At 35.2% G+C, this 26836-nt stretch overlaps 1 protein-coding gene across 3 annotated transcripts in view; it reads right to left on the bottom strand.

The window, feature by feature from the left end:
* The window catches only part of arhgef10l (Rho guanine nucleotide exchange factor 10 like), a 168058-nt gene that overhangs the window by 6495 nt on the left and 134727 nt on the right, over positions 1-26836 (bottom strand). For all 3 annotated transcript variants that reach the window (XM_015375350.1, XM_015375351.1, XM_015375349.1), the window contains 5 exons: positions 25662-25748; positions 19736-19950; positions 18921-19078; positions 16089-16231; positions 6448-6619 (listed from right to left, as the gene is read on the bottom strand). In XM_015375350.1, the coding sequence (XP_015230836.1) occupies positions 6448-6619; positions 16089-16231; positions 18921-19078; positions 19736-19950; positions 25662-25748 (775 nt within the window). The remainder of the gene's footprint in view (positions 1-6447; positions 6620-16088; positions 16232-18920; positions 19079-19735; positions 19951-25661; positions 25749-26836) is intronic.

Consider the following 26836-nt stretch of genomic DNA (forward strand, 5'->3'; position numbering starts at 1 on the left):
AGATACGAACCTGGGTTGGTCGCGTCGAGTACTAATGCCTCCGTACATTGGTTGTACATTGGTTGTACATTGGAAGTTTTATCACCAAAGTGGACGCATTGTCTTGATTTACATATTTAGCTTTTTCTCCGCTTTCACTTGGGGTTTTTTTGTCGGATGCGGGAGATCCGCTGCAACCGGAGGGTTATGGGTTCAAGCCCCCAATCAGGCATTGTGTCTCTGGGCAAGTGACTAAACTGAATGTTGTGGCTACATTGAGGCTTGCCATGATGGTGTGTGTGGGGGAATTGGGGTATAAGTGTAAATTAAAGTTTTGCAAGGTAAATCTCAATTAAAATATAGATCTGAATTTGATCTCAACTATGACTCCTGTATTGTAATGTTAAGGTCTCACTTTATTTCTCCAAGGGAATTTTAGGAGAAACACAGTAGAAACATTTGAGACAAAATTGAAACTAAAATGAGGCAGAGATGAGAAACATAAATATGTCTCATGAGCTACAGAAGAGAAAGCTTTGAGCAAAAATGTTCCTCTGGGTTGTAACCTAACACGGAAGTCATTCTCTGTGGCTAAAAAAAATGGTTAAAGGTACTACTATACTATAGAAGCAGGATTATTTTAATAAAGCCAAACCAGTTCTTTACATTTGTACACCTTATATGACCTGAAAGTTTATCCTTTCCTGGGTTTAAAAGATGCCCCTAAAGTTATTTGTGATTGTGACACTTTTTATAACTTAGAGATATGTTTTTAAAAGTTAACTTTCTATATTTGGGTATAAAGTTTAAATAATGGAACGTTATACCTTTGCTGCACTTGCTTTTACAGCTCTACATCAGTGACATCCCAGAACAACTGAGCTGCTTTGATACAAGCCCATACCTTGTGTCTGGTTAACACAGGGCAAACAGACCATTGAGGGTTTATTTATCCCTTCCTTCTGTGGCTCCTAACATTTACCTTTTTCACCATGAAGTCACTTACCGTGACATCCATGGCAACCTTAATTGAATTACACAAACACTAAATTTGAACACAACCAAGAGAATGCTCTTTTGCATATGTAGCTGTATTAACAGGCTTGCTCTGTGCTATGCTTTGATTTTAATGCAAGATTAAACAGAATCTGAGCAACTAAATATCTAATGGTATTTGGGTGCAAGCTTTAGGAGGGACAGAACAGTAGTGAAGTTATTTTTTATTTCAATTCATCTCCCACCTACTTGCATGGCTATAGTCTATTTGTACTTTGGTTAGTAAGCTTAAGTGAGTAAGTGATAGTCTTGAGCGCCCACTCTAAAGGTTACTATGAAGTCTGAAGTTAAGTCGGAGGATGTGGGGACCACGCTTTGTCTTTGCATGACTGATAAAAAGGGATAATGTAAAAGGCACTTGAGATTAAAGAGCTTCAACAACCCCTCCAGCAAACTTGGCCCTCCTGTGTTTGCAGCAATGAACATGCTCGACAGTGTGTTGTGAGGGAGCTGCTATTTTTATTAAAAAAGATGATGTCTACAAAGATAAATGCCCTCCTTTAATATGCCACTCAAGATATTTTGGAATACTTAACCCTGAGGATTTAACTATTAAAAACATTAGTGCATTAGAGATCAGCAGTTTCTTTAGCCTCTGAAAATTCTCTCTTGTTTACCGCTGCTGGAATTCCCTGATGAGTAGAAATCACATTAGAGTAGAAAGGATTAGGGGGTATATCATTACTGCATGTCCTAGCATAAGTCAAGGAGGAACCTGGGGGAGCAGAGACCCAGAGATGAGGAAAAAATATAAAAATTTCATGTTCCGTTCTGTGGTTGTTGAGTGTCTGGGGAACTTCTTTTCTCCTGTGAGCTCAACAAATCCCAACTTAAGTCAAAGATCCTCCTCTCTTTATGCACCCTGTAGACATGAGCCAAGAAACATTTTTGTAGACCCTTCATCTTCCCTTAGGGCCAAGCCTTAGGGCAGCCACCTTTTCTTATACATACTGCATGTTTATGGGAGAGGAGTGGAGATTGAACTTTTGATCTGTTGTTTCTTTTTGGATACCATGGTCTTAGACATCTCTTCTCCTTTAATAATAATAATAATAATAATAATAATTTAACTTTATCAATCTCACACTGGAGAAACTTGACTCTTCATTTAACCCATCCATTTTTGGAGTAGTGGGCTGCCATTGTGCGGCGCCGGGGGAGTTAAGGTTCCAGCGTGGGGTTAAGGGTCTTGCTCAAAGACCCAGAGTGCAGGCTAATGGGATCGAACCGGGTACCTGCAACCTTCTCAGAGTACAAGCGCACTGCTCTAGGCCAACACTCCCCAGTTTAAATTTCTGCTCCAGCTCTGAAATGGAACAATAGACTTTGTTCTACATAGTAAATGGTCTTTCTTTGAAACACATACCTATTGCTTTACCTTGTTTTTTTTTTTTTTTGTTTTTTTTTTAAAGAAAGTTCCCATTGTGCTGGTGTATTAGCTGAAACTGATCATAAAGCGCTAAATGTGTTTTTACCATGTCTGTAAAAAGTAAATGATTCACTCATGCTAGGTAGGTTTTTTTTAAATTGGCAAAAGAATTCATGTACTGAAAACACTTCTGGGCTTTTGTGCATGTACAGGTAGTGATATGTATACCATAGTTTCTTCCTTTAAAGGGAAATCTAAAGGCACCCACGCTTGCTGATAAATATTTCATGCATAAAGAAGAAATAAACACCAGAGGTAATGTGCCATCTGAGAGATTCTAAATGGACTGCAGTAAAATGATAAAATGAGGGTGAGAGGATTTTAAAGCAGATCATCTGAAGAAACTGGGACAAAGAAGAGTGAGCATAATAGAAACTGTAAAATAAAGAATTGGGGGTTACTTTAAAAGCAAAGAGATAATATACAATACCTATAATTAATACATCTGAGAAAACAATAATTTTCACCATAACCTAATATAAAAAAAAAAAAAAAAATCTATGGACTGCCTTCATAATGAGGTCTGCAAAGTGCTTTACTCCAGATGGGTTTCACAAAAGCAAAATTTTAAAATCCAGATTAAGAGGCTTGTCCTGGCGTGATCAGTTCATCCTGGCTTTATTAAATTTACAACAGACAAACCAGGCTAAAAAAGTGTAACTAAGACAAGCCATGTGTAAGTACTCCAAGTAATTTCACGTGGGCAGCTTTCTTCAAGTGACGATGAGGTTCATCAAAGATTCATTGATGTAGCAAAACAACAGCAGATTAAGCAAATGCATAAAAGCCTAAAATGTACTCTTTTAATGTCTCCTTTTAACAATAAACCTTATAATTTAAGGAATTACAGTACTTCTTTTTTTAATGAACAATTGTAAACCTGGAAGAAAACTGTAACTTTTTTCGATCTAATGGGTGATAAATGTATACTTTTCATTTCTATATGTAATTCCTCTGTCAGGAAGTGGTTTATTTCCTTGAGTCAAATATGGGGAACCTGGGATCAACTCCTGGTTTTGTATGAAATGGCATTTGGTGTTAAAACTGCCAAGCAACTGAAAGGACCTCATCACTTTTTTTTTTTTTTACACAGCTTATCAATTTTCATACTGAACAAGTATCGCTGGACCAAAGAGGACTAGACAATAGGTCAAGATTAAATATAATAACATTTTGTAGACTGGTAGTATCTGCATGAATGCTGAACAAAACCCAGAATAAAATAATAGCTTTGTTCAGTTTGGGAGTCTTGGCCTGAGCCAGGGCACTTTGCGAAAATGCTACTGACAATGCGTCGGATCAGAGATCAACTTAAGCAAAAGGATGTGTTTGGGTAATTTCATGCACCTAATACATTTATGGAGTTTAAAATAGGCCTAAATATAACTCACTCTTATCATAGTGTTGACACCTTTAAATGAATTTCTGATGACAAATCACCATGTGCTCCAGAGGGGTATTTTACTTTAATGCGTAATGCAGTCCAGCACACCAATTTAAAAAAGGCATTCTTTTTCAAAAATGAAAAAGTAGTGAACCTAAAGTAATATTCCCTGCAATTCTGCACAATCTTCCTTGATGTTTATTCTGCCCTGCCAAGGGAAGGTCATAAAAACGTATCCATATCCCTTTAATGCCAAATTCACATTTCTGATGGTGTCATTGCTAGGATTTTCATCTCATTCTGCAATTGGAACAATACTAAGAAAAGAAAAAAAACCTGTCCGACACAGGTAATACGTGTAACAGTCAACGTAATCCTCTCTTCTGTAGGGTGGTACATTTTTGTATCTAGCAGTGAGCACAGCTGGTGGATGTCATCCAAGAAAAAAAGCATTAATGCTCATTCAGGTAAATGTCAGGAACAACAGACGGGTCGGATCTGTCCTGAAACACTCTTTCCCATCTGATTTTATTGACAATAAATGTCAGGAAAAACCAACAGGTCAGATTTTTCCTGAAACGCTATGTCCCATCTGATTTTATTGACAACAGCTTTGTTTCTTTATCAGCCATTTCTCTAATCCCCTCAACACATGCAATAATCTTTTGATGGCCTTTTTGTCAAATTTAGAACAGCAGCAGTCTTTAAAAAACAATGCCCACCTGGATGATTAAAAAGAGTCAATGGCTTGTACTTATATAGCCTAAGAGGACCATTTACACATAGTGTTCTTAGAGGGACATTTGGCAGACTATAGCCAACTATTCACAAACCCAATGAGTTAAGGAATTATCTCACCAGAAAAGTATTGTGCCCTCATAAGATAAATATGAACATGAGCTTGAATATGAAAACTGACAATACTAGAATGTTGGACTGGTAGAACCCTGTGTTTTTAGATTGCAGATGATGTTCCTTTTTAGAACACCTTCAAGGGAGGAGCATCCTGGGACACCCTGGAGGGATCACTTAAAGGGGAACACCGTTTTTTTTTTTTTACATTGCCCCTTGATTTTAATTATTACATCATGTTCTACTCACCCATATGAGTTTTGTGTCATTTGGAGCTGTTCTGAAGATATTCGGTTTTGTTAGATCCAAGTAACATCTTCCTATGGGCAACGAGTTAAAGGCACAAACTAAACAGTTAATAATTTATTCTTTATGGTATGCCAGCACTCAATCAACAGCAATCACTGTCCCCAGACATCCGCGGTTATATTTTTTATATTTATATTTTTTTAAAACAAAGCAGAGTGTGTATGACGTCATCCAGAGACTGGTCTGATTCAGACCGCATAGTTTGTCTTCAGTGTGTTTTGGTGGGTTGTGCTCAAGAAGCTTTCGCCATGTTGAACTTAAATGATGGCCAGAATTATGCAAAGGTTAAAGCTGCAATACTGAAAGCATATGAATTAGTCCCTGAAGCATACAGACAGAAGTTTAGAAACTGGAAAAAAGGTGACAAAACTTATGTAGAGTTTGCAAGGGATTTGGAGATTAATTTTAATCGTTGGTGCAATTCCTCTGACGTTAAAACATTTGGTGACCTCTGTAATTTAATGGTTTTGGAGCAATTTAAGAACTCTGTTTCTGAGAGCATTGCAATGTACATTAATGAATGGAAGGTAAAAACTGTGTCAGAAGCTGCTGTGTTTGCTGATGATTTTGTCTCCATTTTTAGGCCCCACAAGGGACACAACACTGAATGTTTGACCCGCTGGCAAGGGACGACATTCTTCAAACTAAGATCCAAAGTTAATTTCAGTCTGCTTTATACACAACCAATAACTACTGAGGAGAGTATATATAGAGGTTGTTTACAAGTTTCTTTCTCAGAGTTTGGCAGGTAAGGCTGGAACCAGAGACCCAGCAGAGACTTGGTGAAATAAGCCGTCTCCTTCCATGATGGTGAGAGCTGAGGATGAGCATAGGTGTCACAGCTGTTTGGCAATTCCCCTAAGAGAATACAGTGAGCTATGCTTTCTCTCATTCTGATCAGTACCCTCAGACCTACACTACCTACATTACCATTCCCAACCACTGGTTCCCCCTCCTCTTCCTCAGAACACAGATAAATAAACGTACCTGGTCTGCTAAAAATAGTGACAAGTATTCTAAGCTAAAAAACTTAGTTCCTGTTCTTTTCATATGTTTTTAATGTGTTTATTATTTTTTTTAAACCTAAGCTAATTGGTTAGCAAGCAGCTAGAGCTTGCTGGCACTCTTGAACCAGTTTGTTATGTGTTTTGAGCATTATTTATAAAGTTAAAACAAAAAAAAGGGTTTACACACTGGCATAATGTTAAGGTTTCAGGTTTCAGATCCACTCATGGCATTAAAATCTCATTGTTTTCTTTTTAATGCAAATATATTTATCATATTAATTCGGTGACTGTTTAAGGAACATTATTAGCATCTATTAGTGAGTAAACTGTTTTAAACAGGGAACCAACATGTAAAATTTAATGTTATAAGCTCCAAGTTTAAACTATGCCTATACTGTATGCATTCAGAGCTGGGTGTGATGCTTATGTACCAGTGTTCTGAAGCCTCGAACGTGTAGAAATGTTGATTTCTTGCAGAAGTTCCAGTGTTTCTGTATGGAAAAGCCGGATAGAGGAGCCCTCTGAGAAGGCCATCCACACACCTCCACCAGCACAGGCTACGTGTGCAACACTAACCATTGGATCTGGATGGACTTCAAATTTCTGTAAAATATAAAAATAAACCCAGTTATAAAATATACCCCCATCAGTGCCATTTTTTTTAAAAGAAGAAACATGTAGAACAACACTTGAACTGAAAGGTTAGATTTCTTGTCACTACTATCTATTTTAAACAAAACACATTATTTCCCAAAGAAAATAGTGAAATTCTACCATTTAGGTCGTCATGAAATAAGAGGTACTCTAAAAAGTATGTCAACATCAGTATATATTATATGTGTATAGAATATTACTGACATTCTTGCAAAAGTATTCACATCTTTTCAGTTGCTTTTTTTTTCATATTTGTCATAACTTATCGATAAAGTTAAATCTATTACTTGGACACAGAGTGGCGCCCAACTTTTAGGTGGAAGCAAAATTATATGGCTTCATTTCTTTTAAAATTAAAAGTGTTGTGTGATTGTGTATTCAGACCTCTCCTAATACATTTAACTGAATCAACAGAAATGAAAGAAAATAGTGATCAAACTTAGTTTTTGTTTAGATCTTGTTCCAAAGGTACCGTATTTGATATTAGCAATGAGCATGACAAAAAACAAAAACAAAAAAAAAACGGAAATTTTTTTTCAAGAACTGTATCTTTCCAACATCTCAGACAAGCTTCAATGACTATAAAAACGGAAAAATATTCCTGCACCATGACGCTTCCACTTGCATAGTTCTTCTTGGATAATGCTACACATAGTGTTTTGTTGGTTTTTACCAAAACAAATCAATTTGGCCTTTTTTTGTTTTGCATGATGCCCCGTTTAGGATAATAGAATTGAAAATGTAAACAATGAACTCTGGTATGGCCAAAGCTCGTAATCAGAAATTTTCTTCAAACCTCACCACCACATTCATTCACCCTGACATGGCTATCATGCTCCTTTGCCCATATGGTGTTGTTTGTTTATTCATGTTTAGGATCAAGAGATTTTTATTAGAAACTCAAATTATGTTGAAAATAAATTGTGCTCAATTGGATTATATTTATTAACTAGTTTGCATATAATGGAAATCGAATAGAAATACAAATCAATCCTTAAGGGTTTTTTTCATAATATCATATTCTTTATGATTTTTATCTAAAAGGAAAAAAAAATGAAAACAAGTCAGTTCTGTATTGTTTTCCATGCTAGTTTGTTTGGGTTCATATATAAATCATTTAAAACTACAGAGAAGTATGATGTTGTAAAGGCAGTTCAAGGGTTGTGAATACTTTTGTTGCAGACACTTTATTTCCACAGTTTCTAAAAACATTTTTACAGCAGACTTAGCATGACATCTTTTGATATTTTAAAGGTTATGCAAAAATTAGTAGACCGCCTTTACTTTAAAAGCATTATTTGTTAACTGGTTATTGATGTTGAGTGATGAGGTCGGCAGAGAATACCAAATCCCATCAATTTGTCGCTTTAACTTGCTTTTGCAAATTAGATCTAAATTTTGTAATGCACAGAATCCTAGATGCACCCAGAACGTGTTTTGCTTCATTCCTGTGGCTTCCATCTTTTAAAAAGCACAATGTAGTGAGAGTTTCAGCCGCACAGTCTTAATGAGCTGTTTGAAATAAATGCAATGAGCCTTATCATGGCAACACATGCAGCCCCTGCGGTCTTTGGTGTGACATGGGGAGGTTTGGGCATAATCTTGGAACTCATATCACCGTCAATACACAAGTCGCATAAAACCGGGCAATTACTTAGCGTAGTGGGGATGGATGGAAGTGGGGGGGCACCATGTTGCACCCATCTGAACCCAAATGCAGTGGAAAAGAGGGATTACTACCTGTCTGTGCGCCCTTGCCAGTAGGCCCTCCTTTGTTTGAAATTAGGGAAAATAAGCCTTTGAAGTTTTTTCTCTTTTAATTGACGCTTCAGCAGCGGGTGCTTTCTATGGCTGGCAAACTAAATATAATGCATTTCCCTATTTTTTCAGTAATCAAGAAGTGAAATATTTATAATTAGAAGGTACTTCTTACCCCTCAGTAACTCGCATTACATCAAAACAGACAAGCTTGCATAAGACGTAATATTCAAAGACACAGCATTCTCACCTTTCTATATGTTCCAGAGCTTAATTATCACATTAATCATTATCAAGTATGGAGGAGCTAACAGGGACTCTCAGCTCATCAATGGCTGACATACTGTGGTTGCAGATTGCCATCTTGCCAACCATATGTCTGAAACCACCTGGAGGGCGTTGTGGTGTGCTAAGAACAGTACATCACAGGGGACTAAAACAGTCCAGGAAAGAAGATCACATAACAGTATATTTAAAAGCATGTCTTGAATATTTTTAGAAAAGCAATATGTTCATTTGATCTGACTTTACACTGTATTCCCTAAATTTTTTATAATATTTAGACACTGTGGACCAAATGTGCTGAATGCCCACTGAGCTGTGTCATATACAGGGATAAGCACAAGTCACAATGTTGCCCCCAACCAACAATCTGGTATTAGTCTACTGAATCCAGCAAGATGAGGTAGTCAGTGAAGCTTGACAGTAGTAATGTGCCCTTTTCCACTGAGCTTGGCAGTGTCACACTAACGGCAACATCCCTCCTATAGTCCACCTCCAGCGGTGGGAAATGACAGTGGAGCCAGAATCACAAACACTACAGCTGGTCTGAACAGCTCATTAGTCCTTCATTACAACCGGCGACAAGGTGTCTTTGTCCTTTGCCATGAGCTGAGTCCACTTCTCCACTGGGAGGGTGAAGGAATGGACAGGACAGTTGAGTGATAGGTGAAACCAAGAGGAGCAGAAAATAATACATTGAAGAGAAAAGAACAAGGCCTTTCAGTAAGTACCGATCACAGCCAAGAAGCGGCATGCATGTTTAAGCTGGCAAAGTCCTTTAACACAAAGATTGAGCAATTAAATATAAAATTATCTCTTCTATTAGCAGATTAAATCAACACCTACTGTTATAGATCAAATTTGAATTCATTAGAATAGATTTCCCCAATTTTCTCCCTAAAAAAGCTGATTCAAAATCTGAATGTCATTCTCAATTTGTGTTTTATATTGTCTGATAAATATGTAGACTGGGTTTATGGTCAATTTTTGGCAATTTCATCCACACTTGGAGGATTCTGCTAGAAGTAACACTGCTACAAACCTTTTTAAAAGTGGCACACTGTGCTCAAATGTCCTTGTTCTGAGAGCAGTTCTGAACACGGCTATATTAAGTTTTGGAAAAAAGAAAGAAAAATAATGAGCTTTTGCCACAGACAGCTCAGCAACAAAATGGCCCACTGAGACATCACTTTAATGTCTCTGTTGCCAATTAGCTTTCAGCACTCACCTCTCTTATTTTCGAAACATGAAGGAAAGAATATATTCAGTGTTTTTGATTTGGTAAAGAATGTTTAAACACAGGTTCAGAACAAGCTTTTTTTATCCTTAGGTCTCCAAAGAAAGAATACTGGCATACGTTGAAAACGCGGCAGAGGTGTTTTAAAGACATTCCAAAATAGCAAAAAAAGTTCTTACAGATGGATCAAACATGGACTTAAGAGATAAATTGATCCCAGTTTTGTTCCAATTGTTATTTCCTTTTTTTTGTAAAACTTTAAATAAAAATCATAAAAAATACCTTTAGTCTCACTGCAGTAGACAGTTTTTTTTTCTAAATTAGATTTTTTTTTTCTTTTATACAGCTGTACAGTATGTGAGGGACTGGAGTCAGTGTAAACAATACTTTATGTTATTCTTAAACATCTCAGTAATGCTAAAAATCATTAGCTTTTGGTCTTCTCACTGCTGTAATACACAGGCATAGAAGTTTTAACCAAGCATGGCCTCCTACAGGACTGACCCCCCTTATATTGGTCATGCACCCTACCCAGTGCCTAATTCAATAATAATAATTGAACTTTATCAATCTCACACTGGAGAAATCTACCTTTGCAAATAACCCATCCCCTTGGGGAGCAGTGGGGTGCCATTTTGCAGCGCCCGGGAAGCAGTGTGGGGTTTAGGGTTTTGCTCAGGGACCCAGAGTGGAGGCTGTGGGGATCGGACCGAGTACTTTCAACTAAAAAATCTTCCAATTAAAAATAAAGGAATATATTGCAGATTAAGGATATGCTAGAGACTGTTTAAAAAATTAGGGGCACTATTTAAAGAATTAGGTTGTGAAAGATAAAAAAAAAAAAAAACTCTCTTTTCCTCAGTACAGTAATCAGTGGGAGTCCTTGTATAAAAAGATCCATAGTTTCACATAGGAAAAAATAATGAATGCAGTGATGGATGAGCTCTTTTTCTCTGCCTCACCGTTAAATCGCAGTAGACCAAGGGCAAAATCTGTCCAAAGTGAAATATTTCAAAATGTTGGTTTAACTGCTTGAAGACTTCCCATTTATATGTTAACAGAAATAATGGCCAAGTGTATTTCCTTACTCTGTTGTCACCATTAACATTTAGGCTTTCTCCAAAGGAAAATTACAATTTTCAGTTCTTGGTCGGTAAGATGAATCTGGTGTTTAAGCTCCAGGGATTTAATCTACAAACACATTTCTTAGAAACTAAAAAAATTATCACTTTGTTACAGCAGAAAGGAACTAAGTATATTACTGGGACAGCCTATACAGTATATGCACCTATATATATATATATATATNTAAAAAAATTATCACTTTGTTACAGCAGAAAGGAACTAAGTATATTACTGGGACAGCCTATACAGTATATGCACCTATATATATATATATATATATATATATATATATATATATATATATATATATATATATATATATATATAGTGGACCAGTGGCAGCTTTCTGTGCCTAATTTTTAATTACTGCAGTAGTTGGGAGAAAGTGTAATGAAATAATACAGAGATGAGGGTGAAAATAAATGTGTTAGTCTTATCATGATCCCTTGAGGTTCTCCTGAAGCCAATTTAGACACCACTGGAAACAGTCATGTCTTTTCCAGGAACAGTAAAGGCTTTTGTTAAATAACAGTTTAGAGGAGGGACTGGCTGTAAAGATTTAGAATTCAAGACTCGTTACTTGCTGCTCAACTGCTGGATCAGTGGCATAAAATGGAACCGGGCATGGTGTCCACTAAGGTCATATAAAAACACAGCAAATATTATATACTGTAGCAATGAGAGGAAAACAATGGCACCAAAAAGGTGACTGTGTGCAGATGATCTGTTAGTGATAGACTCAATTCTGTGTCTTCCTGGTGGAGCAAAATAATACTTTCTCAGGTTCTTTACATGCACAGTCGCTCCTATGCAGCTTGCACCCTTGGGCCCACATTAGCGAGTAAGACAAGGTTAGCAAAGAGGTAACCAGAGCTGACCTGCAAAGCTCTCTAGGAGAAACAGAACTGTGCCTTCATCGCATGGCCATTCAGCTGCTTAAGCATATGCCTCTGGAGGACAGGAGAGGAAGAGAAGACGTGATGAACAAAAGGAGACATCCCAGACTCAGCTCTTTCCTGATTATGTGGATCCTGAAGCAGGCTTGTGGGCTAGCTGTCCTTTTAGTGAAAGTCAAGATTTGTCAACTGTTACTCCTCGTTTGCTGCAGCTTACAGCCATGGTGATGGGTAAAGACACAATGTTAGAATTCAAGAGATTTGAAAGGCAGCAGATATTAAAAAGCCAAGGCTTTTACAGCCTCACACCATTAGGCAAATACAACCTAAGAAAGGCAAACAACACATGGTGTATTACAATGTGTCATTAATGATTTAAAAAACAAAAGTGCTGTGTGAAAAAAAGAGCATGCACTACAGTCTAATGAGCTGGATGAAAGTCTATTATCAGCAATGATTTAACTAATCGCCATCTGTAAACCAGTATAAATCTCTTTCTCCAAATGGTTGGAACATACTCTAGTATAAAAGGCTTGATTCATTTTAATCCATTGTGTGATATTTTGGTTGTTGTGCAAGTCTTATGTTACCCTACTTCGCATTTAAGCTTGTGGTTTAGAACATACCATAAGGCAATCTGTAGGATGGGTGATTTCATGTAATTCATTTTCTTCTTTATTAATTATTTTTTGCCAAATGCTGTGTGGTGAGCTAGAACCCATTTAAAAATGTTTTACAAGCCTTCGGGGTTTTATGTGAATACAAATCTGCAAACCTATGCAACAAAGTTTTTTTGTGCTAGAACACAAGAGGCTTCCCAACCAGGGAAATAAAATAAATATGCTTTATTAATCTGTCTGTATTGTAATGATATTACATGTTTACGTTTGTCTGATACCCAGAGTTAAAAAAGGTTACCTTTTCCTGCATTACTTTTGTGCATATAGAGGTTACATAAAGTGAATATGCATAATTACATAAAATGCAACCCGGATAATAAACTTTTAAGAACACCTTAATCAGAAAAAAGGATTTGAGAATTACTGCTTTCTTATTTTTTACTCAAATGTTATTTTTTCAAATGTCTTTTTTTCAAACTTTACTTGATGTCTTGATATTTAATTACATTTTTCAAGTTTCTCTTTTTCAAAAGGTTTTTACAGATTTATTGCTCTTAGTTTTAACCCCTTGACACACACATTATCCAATAAAGATGTTATAAAGTCCATGTAAACCGATAAAAATGCATGTTGGCTCCATAATCGAGATGAAAATCCACCTGAGAAGTGGGACGAATGTGATCTGTAAAATGTAATTTAAAATTAATCCAATTTGAAAAAAACTAAAAGTTGAAAATAAATAACTAAAACAATAAAAATGTAAACAAAACATTTGAAAAAATATGTGGTGAAAAAAGCAGTTACTGAAAACCTTATTTTTTCTTTTTAAGCTTTTCAAGGTTTCATTTATTGATAGCATTTTTTTTCTCCAAACTTCCATTAAGAAATTGTGTTGTTTTTTTTTTATTTACCTTTGCTTGCAACAAGATGGAACAAAATTCACTACATAGTTGTACAGGATGATGCTTTAGACTAGGAGGAAGTGTCCTGAAAAGCCGTGTATTTCTCTAAATAGTTTGCTTTGAAAAAACACAAGATTTAATTAACCTAGCATTAGAATTTATTCATAAGAATGCATCACCTAAGTTAAGAGGTCCTAAGATAATTGAGAACAACATCTAGAAAAGTGCATTTATTTGTTAAATAATTGCTCACTGAATATATGTGAACTGAATAGTAAGGTATCTTTTAATTATTACTTGAGAATGCACTATTTAAATCTGTGAGTAGTGAATTAAGATATTTATTGTATGAAAGTGAGAATTAATGTAATAGATATGAATGTAATAACTTATTCTGAATGATTTCTGATTAACTCTATAATAATGTCTATGATGTTTGATTAAGTAATTTTTGTTTTGTCTTGTGGACCCCAGGAAGACTAGCTTGTCCCACTAATGGGGACAGCTAATGGGGATCTTTTTAACAATAAAAAATAAATGATGTACCATAACTAACAGACTAGGAAGAGACCACTGCTGTACTAAAAAGTCACCGAGATGAACCAATTTTGCAAAGAATAGTGATTCACAATTCTTCTACAGCAAAGTAAACGACCCATTGCCAAAGGGTGGTGCTGCAGCTTGTGAGGTTAAAGGCATAATTCCTTTTTTTATATCAAGCCTGGTCGTTTTGGACTTCTTTATATGTAAGAACTTTGTAAAATGCATTTGGTATTTACTTAGTTTGTAATTGCTTTAACTTTGGTATGATGATCTGAAAATGTTTATTAAACAATTAAAAAAGAGGGAAAAAATGTAAGAGCAGATATTTTTTGAGTGCACTGTATGAGGTTGGATGCTGATTAAAGTTGCATGATGACTGACAGCTTTTATATTTGCACAAAAAAAGCCTCAAAAATAACCATACAAAATTGTGTAAAAAGTCTCTACAAGCATGTCATAGGTTGCTTGAGTTTAAGTTTTACTGTTGAGTTTATACTCTAAAAGTACAAACTATAGAGAGGAAAGTTACCTTAGTGTCAGCCATCTGAATAAATCACCAGACTCGGATACACATAGATGAGAAAAAAACAACTGGAAAAGCACAAGGAGTTTTTGAGGCCAGGGGAATTCAATTTCAGGGTTGAGGCAAATGAAACCATAACATAGAGAGCAAAAGAAAGCCAGTAAGTATGAATTTATCTCTGTACCTAAAGCATGTTAACTGGATGGGATAAAAGAAGATCTATGGCACCTTAACAGTGGTTAGCTGAAATACTTTATACAGTATAATAACCCAAGACTTCCTTAGCTATATTTTCAAAACATGGTGAAATATTATATTTGATTTAGTTTTTCTTTCTGAAAATGGATTCACAAAATAATTGAAAAAGATACATAATTGATAAATATATATTTTTGTTAACTGCTTGGTAGAATTTAACATTAATGAAAATTAAAACCCAACCTATTTATAAAGGTGTAATTACACCAGGGAGCTATAATTAAATGGAAATGGTCTGGGTTTGGTATCCGAGTACTACATTTAACCTTTCCACAGGAAAAAAAAAAAATGTTTTTTTGTCTATCATTTTCTATCAGAGCCGGAAAACTCGCCCTGCTCTACACCTTTAATGACATATCAAAAACAGAGAACACCTCGGAGGATAACTGCTTGAAAATGGAAATAATGACACAACCACCAGTTTGACTTTTAGAAAATGATAGTGCACAGCACTGTATCATCACTCACAGCTCTTGCGGTATAGCTTATTTGTGTATGAGAGCTTCACACATTTTTTATGAATCTACAAGAGGGCCTGCCTCGTTGTCCATGTAGTGGCTACAGCGGTAGTAAATCTTGATGACATAGCAGATTAGATTGCAGGCTCTCAAAGGTTGTATTCATAAATCTTCCCTGAAATAAAAGGAGAAATTTCCTACAAATGTTGCACCAAAAATAATTATGTAAAGAGAACTGGATGTCTTCTCTAAAGAATTCGCAATGTTTTCTTAAGAAATTAAAGAATTCTGTTGGCTGAGTCATGTGTTAAGATTGATAGAAGTAGCCAGTTCCTTTCCCCCTTTTCAAAGAAGCGTTTCTGGATTGCTTTTACTATAAAGCAGTTAAGCTAATAAAACTTTATAAGTAATATTATTTAGTTAGCAGGGAAAGATTTGAATATATATGAATTTTGGTTTCAAATAACTTTTTTGATTATCATAAAAATGGAGTTAATGAAACAAGCTTGTGTCTATATAAACTCTAACTGCCCCTTTAATGTAATAACTGGCTGGACTGCCCTGTGGGCAGCAACAGCTTCCAGGTCTTTGCAATAGCTTGCAGAATGTTTTGCAATTCTGTATAAGGAGTTGGAGGATGGGTCTGAAAAAAGGTTCAGGTTTCAAAACATAATTCCTTCTTGAATCAGGAAAGTATGTGCCTACCTGTTTATGTTTTGATGCTTATGTGATCAGGTCTTCATTAAGAGAAAGGTTTGAACATGAATAAAGCCTTGAGCCAGGTAAAGGAATTACATAAGTGCATAGGGGGTTTACCTGAGTGGTGAGGGTAGGTGTTTTCATGACAGTGACAGAGTTCCCACAGCTTGCCCACACAGATTCATCCAGCACCAGCAAAGTCCGAACTGGCTCTACTCCCAAACTTATACATCGTGGAGAATCAGGATCCCAAAGATCATCTGCCAGAACAAAATAACCCATTTTGTATAAAAGATGAAGAGATGTAAAAATATAGCATGCTGTAATCCAAGCAAGTTTATGGTGTATAAAAATATGCCCTTATTGTAACATTCATTGTGATAATTGTCATATAGATGTAGGCAGTTTGGTACAAGTCATGCCACCAGTGACGGTAAGCAAATTTCATAATAAAATAAAAAGAGATTTTCTACTAGATTAAGAAATTTTGAAGTGTTTTCAGTTTTCAGAGTTTTTTTTTTTCTTAATTTCCATTTAACAAAAAGTGTTGCTTTAGAACATCGGCTACGGACTGAATACAACTGAAGTCTTATTTGAATAAAAAAGAGACTGTAAATCATCCCACACTGTGTAGAACAGCATTTGCTTCCCCACCATCTACATGCTAATAAGTCTCAAGTACGCTTTAATGTACTCCCCACCTGTGTTATCACCAGGTCCTGTCCCTGTGTGAAAAGAACCTCAATTCTGAATGTCTCGTCAGATCCTTTTGCCTTATCGGTGTGAAAATAAAGAGGACCTTTTTCTTGGAATCCTAATCAGAAGAGCAGGCCTTCTAGGTAACACAAAGACCTATTTGATACTGAATCATGCAAGCCTTTTTTTTTTGCTGTGTGTTAATGAAAGGACATTAAAAAAGGGGGTATTCAGCCATTTAATTAACATTTTGAGTTGTTTATTTCTGGCTTTCATAGAAGAATAGCTTTACAATACCGTCTGACTTCTACAGGTTAATTGTTTGGCATGTTCTAAAGGTCATTCTCCCACCTTTTCAAAATTCAAACTTGCAAATGCTCTTCTGGTCCTCTGTTAACCAAGGGCTTGACAGCATTTCTTCATCTTTAACATATAGACCAGGCTTGTAGCATTAAACCAAATTTCTCACTTCACTTTAAACTCTATTTACATATCTTAGAAAAAAGTTTAACCAAACCTATAATAAAACAGTAATATGATGTGTAGGTCTAAAAATAGTTTTGGTGCAAGTGTCAGGAAATCTTATTGCATTTCCTGGTTGCCACAGATGGTATGGGTATGAAACTTTAACAGATGTGTCAAGGCCACAAACATTCTATAACACCCTCGGGAACTCTTGTTCTGTCCTTTTTTATATAATGTATATCTATAAAGCATGAATAGTAATATTTAATCAGCATGCAGCAGCTTGGTGTAATTAATCATTCTCTCTGCTAGGGAGGAGAAGGGAGCACAGTAGGGAGACAGGCACGCTGACATACTTTGGCCAGGTAAAAGGAACCCACTGATAGAGCTATTGTACTCCTGCTGGCTCAGAAGACTGCAAACCTCTGCTGAGATGGTGTTAAGCCCCATTGGCCTTGTGCAACGCCTGACTAAACATGGCATGCCATCCTACCACATGGTGAAGTGCTACGTTCATATTTGCAGTGGGTGTGAAAAATCATGCTGGAGGAAAGACAAAAGGATAATAATAAAAGTAATCTAAAGCCAGCAGTTTTTGCAGCTGCAAAAATTAGGAAGTAATTCTAGAAACGTATCAAAACATGTATGACAGTAATATTCAGCTTTTACTGCATTGTGCTTATATATTTACAAAGAAATGTTTCAGGCTCAAGGTATTTCATTTCTAGTTATTGTTTAGCATTGAATGGTAAAATACAATATTTTAAGGAAAGAAACACCTCTCTACATTATTTATTCTATTTTTTCTTATTCATAATAAAAAATATATATTTACCATATTTTTCTGGTTACTGTTTCTTTGTATAACTTGAAAGTGAAAAGCGTTAAACCTCATGGAGAGGATTTTTAAGTAGAAAGAAAGCTTCCCTTTCCCAACCAACCTTTTTTTGCAACTTAGAACTTACAACATTTTTAAACAGAAGCAAACATTTTAAAGACGTTATTTTTAAGGCTCATCAGACATGCCAATATTTAATTTTTTTTTAACAACTCTAGGTGTTTTTGTTTCTTGTGGGCTTTTGTAGGGTCTAGAGTTGAAGTAGTCAAAAGGAACACTTGAATTTTTTTCCTTTTTGGTTGTTAAATTATTGTGCAGATATTTATTGGTTCTTTGGAAAACTCTCAACAACCAAGACATTGATGGCTCAAATGATGAAACCAATTAAAAATATGCCATATCAATGATAATTTCACTTAAATAAATATGAAAAAAATTGATTATTAGAAGTTTGTATTTTAATCTTTATTTTTATAGAATACTAAATGTTTTGCCCTGCAATGGACTGGCGACCTGACCAGGGTGTACCCCCCCTCTAGCCCATTGACAGCTGCAGATAGGCACCAGCACCCCTCGCGACCCCAATTGGGACAAGCATGTCAGATAATGGATGGATGGATGGACTAAATGTTTTTAAACTAAGCATTTGTTCACTCTGTCTAACATTTACAGTATGTCATACTTATGATCACTTGGAAAAGCATAAATTGCATATAACACCTTTAGTGACTGAAGGAGTTCTGGCATCTAGACACTTTTGTCCTTTGAAAACCCTATTTATACTATTTTTTTTTCCTTTTCCAATACTAAAATCACTTTAAGATAAAGATAACCTTTTTCTAAGTATATGTATATTTTTATTCCTTTTTCAATATACTAAAGAGAAGGTATGCCCTATCTTAAACAAGACCAAAGCCAGTATTAAAGAGAGCAGCCATGGAGAATCTCACCATTGTTATTTCTGCCATACACCATCACCTTCCCATTGCGCAACCCTGCAAACAGGAAGCGAGAGGAGTGCTTCAGGCACAGTACAGGACTGCCGTCTGGGTTGTGGAGGGTCAGCAAGTATTGGGCTGCTACATCTGCACTCCCATAGACCAGAATCCTGAAAGAACAACAGTAGCAAAACAATATATGATAAATGTGTGTCATTTGATATCTCATTCTCATATAGTTTTAATGAAACACTGCACAAAGCATTGCACATGTGGAACTACTATTGCTTGCTTAACATGCCATTTAACCTCTGATGAATCTTCTTTTCTTCTACACAATGGCAAAAGTATATCATTTAGGTTTCGTTACATGTGTTCTGGTGTCCCTGGATAGAAACTGAAACTGGAAGGCATTGACTAAGATTAAGTAAGCTGTTCACAACTGTTGGTGTTTTTACTCTGATCTATAACAAAAACTTGAGTTAATTTGAAATAAAAATAATTGTAATAATTGTGATCTGAGAGTGCATTTTATAAAAACCAAAATGTAAGAATTAATCTATCCTCCAAACCATTTGATGTCCCATGTAAGGTTATAAAAGGCTTTATTGGATTTGATACTGAAACACATTGTTTAACAAGTGACAGTATTGATATTTGACAGAATTATCAACTCTAACTTGTTCTGATAAAATATTGACAACAAATCTTTGAGGAGGGTAATTTCATAGGAGTTTGACAAAAGATGTTTTTTTTTGTTCTATCATATAAGACAAACAATACTTTGAGAGTAGTTTTGTTACACTTTATAGGGAAGAAATGCTCACCGGCCATCATCTAATCCAACACAAATGCTGGTACCAGTCCCTATGGCAGGCTTGTGAGTTCCTGCATCATCTTCCTCTGCCGGCGAAGGTGGATGAACATACTCCAAGCATCTAACAGCAGAACTTATTTGTAGGCTCTTTACAGCCCTGGGGGTTGGCCTGTTGAGGGAAAAAATCTCTATATGGCCTTGAAGAGCTTCACCTGCACCAGCCACCTGTTGAAAACAAACAAAGGTTATCGGGTTAGAGTTACTTTGTTAAATTAGGAAGCATTTTAATCAAAATAATGTTTTCACCCTCATACTTGTGTTTAAGACTTTTTGTAACTCAGTGAGCGAATTATTTTTGCATCTTCTAAGCCAAATTGAGAAACCAAAGATAAGAGGTTTTCACGATTGTTCTCAGACACTGAAAACTGATAAAATATCCTCCTAGATTTAGAGAATCCCTCATTTAATTTTCCTTCCCATTTCCAATTTTCAATCCATGTTTGAAGCGTATCTTAAAGTTTGAATCGCAAGATTTGAAACAGAACTTTGGACAAACCTGCAATTTCATCAGATTTTTTGGAACCTTTATATCTTAAGACAGCTTTATTTCTCAAACGACATTAGGATTCATCTTTTGAAAAACTGTTCCTCAAAAAATAGTGTGTGACTGAAAAATAGAACTGCCATACTTTTAGGTGGCAATTTCTGTCAATCTAATATAAAATGGGATTTTTTTTTTCTCTACAAACTTTTGCTACAGTAAGCTCTCCTTCTCTTTAGGATTAGAATTTTTTTCTTAGAAATGGTATGTTTGCTTCAGATAAGATTAGTTTAAGTGTTTAGTGACATGATGGAGTCAAAGGTTGATCATCAATGTTTTGTTAACACAAATCCCATCATAAGCTTTACAACACTATAATATGTGATGGAATGAGTAATGCATACATTATTTTGCTGAAGAAAAAAAGGTACAGATAAAAGTTTTTCTCTGATCACTGTTGAACTGTGCTTTATACCTCTCCATCAAATTGTGAAGGTCAGAGGAGAACTTGTCTTCTGTTAAATGCTACTTAGATGTCATCAATATAGGTTTGAACGAAATATTTGATCACGAATCCTTTCAGACCTTGTCGTTTATTATCCCTCTGCTCTCTTTCATAGCACTTTAAAAACACATTATGTAATATCATTCCATGAAGATCAAAGAATTGTCTAAAGATCTAAAATCTTTTCATCACTGAAGAACAGAAGATCTCATAAGTTTCTGAAGAGCTTTGAGCTGCTTGACAATGAGATTTCCTTTCCGTTTTTTTTGGCTTTCTAGATCAAGTGTAAGATATATTGCTGCAGTCAGGCCGAGACGAAATAAAAATAAAATCATTTTCAATTAACTCAACTGACTTTTTGTAAGACATTCAACAAGGTCACTCAATATACTTTAAGATCATTTTCTTAGAATAACTAAATATGGATGCTAACAAAAAGCAGCTGACATACCATGCTGCTTAATAGCAATTTGGAAAAGGATTCCCCCACTCAGGGCCGAAACAGGTGTTTAAATTATTTTCATGAGAGTACAGGCAGTAAAAAAAAAAAAAAAAAAAATTTAATTCCAAAGAAGATGGAATGATCTTCATATTAAGTACAAAAATCATGAGGATTTATAAGACAATTAACATGCGATGTAGAGGGTGGGAGATTTAATTGATGCTTGGCATCCTATGCACAGCTGCATTTTTTTTATACAACTGCTTTGGGATAAAATAGGAAAAACTGAAATTTTCAAACCCTTTTCATTCTAAATTCAGTTAAGGTGGTTCTATCTTTCTGCAAAACAGTGTTATGCTGGTTTTCAATGTGATCTGAATTGTTATATCAGTAGGAGGTCAAAAAGTATATTTTTCATAGAAAATAATCCAATGCTTGCTGTAAAAACAGAAAAGAATTATTTAATCTGTTTAAATCACATATGAGTAGGACATTGTGAGCTAAAAATAGTCTTAAGCTATTCTATGCAAAGCTCCTGCTTATTTGCATGCAATCATTTGTTTGATTTGTATCAGCACACAGAATCTGGACAGGAGCAATCCTCTGGGCTCTTGAAAATGAGCCAGAACAAATAATGGTCTGTTGCACAGGGTGAAAAGAAGATTGGGAGCACTTATCTTGCAGCAAGGACTCCCCCCCGCCAAAAACACCACAGTTTCGTGTCACAGAAGAAACTCATACAGAAGCAGCCAAGAGAAAGCATTTATACATTTTAACATTCTTTTCTTATATTTTTTTCTATTTAAATTTTAAACATATATTACGTTTTTATTTGAATCATTGGTATTAAAAAAAAAACAAGTTGTGTTCCCCAAATCAACCAAACTAATCAAAATTAAATAACTGAATGCTTTACTAGTATAAACTAGACTTTTGCTATAAAACATGTCAAAAGCAGATAGAAATGGCTGTCTGTGTTCACTACATATAAAGTAAAAAAAAAAAAATGAACAGGTCGAGAGTTAATTTACTAACCCTAAAATTGATACATTTATGCTTTCTCAAGAGTCAAGGCAAGGGTATTTGTAAAGCACATTTAAGAACTGGGAGAATTACTGCACAAGAACATAAATCATAAAAAACACAGAGAAAAGTACATTTTAGTGGCATAATAGAAGCAGGTAAATAAACTAGTACCTCTTGCAGAAAATGTGAACTTACTGTACACAATAGGTGAATAAGATGAGAAACTAAAGGACACTATCAGATGAGCTTTCTCAAAATGAAACTATGAGACTAGGAAAAGTGGGACAGAGAAGGTGAAGGCATTCAGGCAAACACTGCAGTATCAGGCTGATTAGACACAATGTCATTACTCTGATCAAAGCATGCAGAAATCCCCATAGCCCATCTAACTTTAACATGATTAGTGTCATCCCTTATTTGACAAGGCTGCCAGGGAGGTAGAACCAACTGGGGGCGTGAACACTCAGCCACTAATTATTCATACTGGAACCTCAGGCCTTCACTGCTATTTTGATTATAATCATCCAAATTATTACCACTAATATTTTATTTTTGAGGAAAGTACTTTGTTTTAGTTTGGTGAAATATTGATTTGTAAAGAATGGACAAAATTATCTGCATGATAATAAAAAAGCTGGATCTATGGATTTTATGTTAACTAACAGATCTCATGGGTAACTCCATGGGTGACCCCAAATTCAATTAAATTCAATTCAAAAATACTTTATTAATCCCAAAGGGAAATCAAATGTTTATGCAACTCATAAGTATATTTTTAAACAGAGGTTGTATGTGCTGATAGTTGTGGGCAGGAAGGATCTTGTGCATCAATTTGCCTTGCACCAGATCTGGAGAAAAGCTTCCCTATAAACATTTCTCATGAACATCACTTTTGGACTACATGATACTTTAAAATGGGTACATAGTAAAACATTTCAGTCTTTTTGAAAACCAAGATTTAACTACCAATCAAATCGAGTTATGGAAAGGATACAGATTTCAATAAACCTCTGAGCTTTTTGTTGAAAAAACAACTTGGGAAAAACCAAATTTTTGTTCTGTCAACAACCAGATATTTGATGTAAATAAGTTTAATGAAATCTGCACTGTGAATATTTGACAGCAAAATCTATAACTATAAAGATTTTTACTTGTTATGACACAATTTTAAATTAGAGAACCAAACAATTTATCTCAAAATCAACACTAATATGTACTGTAGGTTTCTCAATACTTTAACAGGACAAAGCATTTGTAAGAGTTCATTGTTACTAGGAGTTTTATGAGATCTTGTTGCAGGACATTTGTTGTTAATGTCTAACAATGTTTTAACTGGTTAATATCCGTATTTTACTTTGTTTAATAAATGTTAACATTTGCCCCTTATTTGAAAATGAGTGCTTTGAGCTTTAGACCTGGTCGTATCCTTGAATTGCCCTATTTGTTGTCTGAATCTGCTTACAAACAGGCTGACCAAAAAGAATTTGCTGTGCAGTGAAGTGTTTGATGGAGTTTAAAAAGAGATTTTGAGCAAAAAATAAAAAACGGAAAGAAAATCGTCCACAGCAGCTGTCAATCCCTTACTGACAGTTTTTTCTCTTTTTGTTGTACATAATAAAGGGCTATTTTAGAGGGAGCTTGATTGATTGTTGCCAACTGTTGCCAAGGGGACTGGTTTATAGTGGGTAACTCAGCTTTACCCAGTAGAGGGAGAGAATTGAAAATTAGCCTCGTCAACAATCTTTTATTTTGAGAATCTGCACAATTTGTATATGTACAATGTACTGTATATGAATGGACTATTTTTCAAATAAACTGATACAAAACAGTAGAGTTTCAATAATAATTGTGTCTAATTTTAAATTGGAAGTTGGATTTGCTGAATTCCCAAATGGAAATACTACAGCAGTCCAGAGAATGAGGATTGCAATTATAATTTTACAGCAGCGTTCCTGATTGTTTGAATCACATTAAACAAATGACACACAGTGATGCATATGTCCATTTGTGAGCATGCACGTTTTGTCTTTTTATACATCAAATGAAAATGAATACATTATTTGTTTGTCTTGCTAAAAGCAATTTGCATCAAAGACAGAAACCAAACCCCACTGGGTGTTGGGGTTTTAATCACTATCATTTTTACGTAAAAAAAAATAAAAAATAAGTTAAAGGAAAACATCACAGTAAACATTTTACGTAGCTCTTTTAGATAAAATATTGCTTCAAGTACAGACAAGTGAACAGAAATGACAGGGATTTAATACGTCACCCAAAGGCACACAAACAAATCCATATATTTAGGCTAGAAGGAATTTTCTTACATGGTTTAATTTTTCAAATAAAAAAACAATCCTTGAGTCAAACTCGATCCTTGATTTATTTCATTTATATTCATAATGTTCGATCGCCTAATTATTTTCCCCCACACAGTTATGTGTTTCACAGGCGGTTAATGTTTTACACTAACTTATGTGGAGAAAGAACAAAGATAATGAGCAAAACCTGAGGAAACTTAAAGTAAGAGACCCCCAAAAGATAACAGTAAACTAAATTGGCTCTACAGTGGGAAATTAACAATAACTGCACATGCAAGTATATTTCTTAGAAATAAAACAGCAGTACTTCCAGAAATAATCAGTAATTGGAGTCAAAAGCAGGTGGATTATTCTGAATCGCTATGATCAAACCTACAGATACGTTAAAAAAAGGCTCTAATGGAGGACTTAAGGTGTGTTTTTCAACAGCGACCTTTTTAAACACTCATGCAATGTAAAATATAATTTGTTGTATGCTAGTCCCATCTGGTATTACAAATTCAAAATTTTTGAATCAAGTAATTCAATTCAGTTTACATTGAACTGATCGTCATTAGTTTAAACTGTAAAAACGTAAATGGAATGAAATAAGCAGGAACAAGGAATAAAGTGATAAAAATAAGCATCTACATAAAGTTAAGTTGAAAACCAAAAGCAGCACAGAAACAAAGAGAAATACTAGTTTTGGAAAACATTTATATGAAGGCAAATAACTAGAGAACTAAAATGTTGAAAATAAAATCAGGAGTGGGGAGAAGAATGCAATTCATGTTATTTCCTTATCTTAGTGAACAGTGAATCTCCTTCAGAATGACACCTCAAATGCAATTAAGTCTGAGACACAGGGCCTCAGTCTCAGTCTAGGAGGCCCAACACCTGATTAAACTGCCTTTGAGGTCAAAAGAGGAGTGCCTGCTAAATTAACCGGCCTTTCCCGGGAGGCAAGTGACAAAAATAGAAACTTACAAAGTGAAAAATATTTTCTATATGAATTCCTTCCTTTTTCCAAATTCTGTTGAATTTCAACAAGTTCAGAGGCATTAAAGCAGCAGTCTGACAGAATGAAGATTTAAATGGTAATGGTATGTGGCTTCCATAACTTACCCAGAGATAGCCTTGAGGTAAAGAGGTACTTGCTGCAGAGAAGCCCAACAATGCACAGTTAACAGGGTTGTGAAGGGCAGTCTCTAGCTGAAAGAAAGGGAAAAGATATGTATTGTACATTTCAGCAGATTATTATATAGTGTCATTCCATTATAAAGTTTAAATTACAATCCCTGTTGCAAAACCCTCTTGCTGAGCCACATTACATAACTGTAAAATACAGGTCTTTTATTATGTGTTTTTAAAATTCTATGACAAAAGCCTTTTGAAACCGACAAAACCAAATGAAGTTTTCAGAGCAGCTTACTGAATAAAAAAATTGACTTTACCACAGAAACATCCCACTCTATTTGAACAAAAAAAATAATAATGGTTTTAGAACTTTTTATTTCAATTCCATCTTTTGAAATAGAGATTTTAATTTTTAAACTAAAAGTAAAAAGAAACAAGCATTCTGTCAGGATTATAGTTGGTTATATTATTAAGTTAGAATAATAAAGATTAAAAGCAAAAAACTAAATAAATAATCTTTAGAAATAATTAACATGTATGGATTTATATAAATATTTTCTATTTATTTATTTTTATTTTTTTTTAAGAAAACGCAAAGGCATAGCTCTCTCCTTTGGAACTAAAACAGCTTTTTACATATTGTCATTATCAATAAGCCAACATTTGTCAAATTCTCCAACTAAATATAGATCAGTATTTATACTGCTTAATATTTGCTTACCGTACTTTAGAGTTATTATGGTTGATAATTACAACATATCAAATGTGTAATAGAATACCAATAAACTGCAACCTGGAGCTTTTTATATGGGAATTTGATCTACTATGGAATATGACCAACAAAGTTAGGCCATGTAGGACAAATATTTGTGTGTTGTTGGGTTAATAGAGGCCAGAAATGGGTGAGTTGCTCCTTCCTCAAGAGGAAGAGCGAGTGACTCACAGTGTGGAGAGCACCAGCGCTGAGAGCACCATGTCTTTAACTGTCGTCCTCTATAGCAGTATGAATCAATCACAGGCAATTTATAGACAACCCCAGCATAGACCCTCCCTCTTTTCTCTCCATTTTGGGTTATTTGTAAACACTAAAAAAAAGGACACTGGCCAGATCGCTGCTCCCCTCACATGCACTGGAAAACATTCCTTCTCTCATTCTGTCTGTC

This window comes from Cyprinodon variegatus, unplaced genomic scaffold, assembly GCF_000732505.1.
Source record: "Cyprinodon variegatus isolate N-32 unplaced genomic scaffold, C_variegatus-1.0 Scaffold117, whole genome shotgun sequence".
NCBI classification, from domain to species: domain Eukaryota; kingdom Metazoa; phylum Chordata; class Actinopteri; order Cyprinodontiformes; family Cyprinodontidae; genus Cyprinodon; species Cyprinodon variegatus.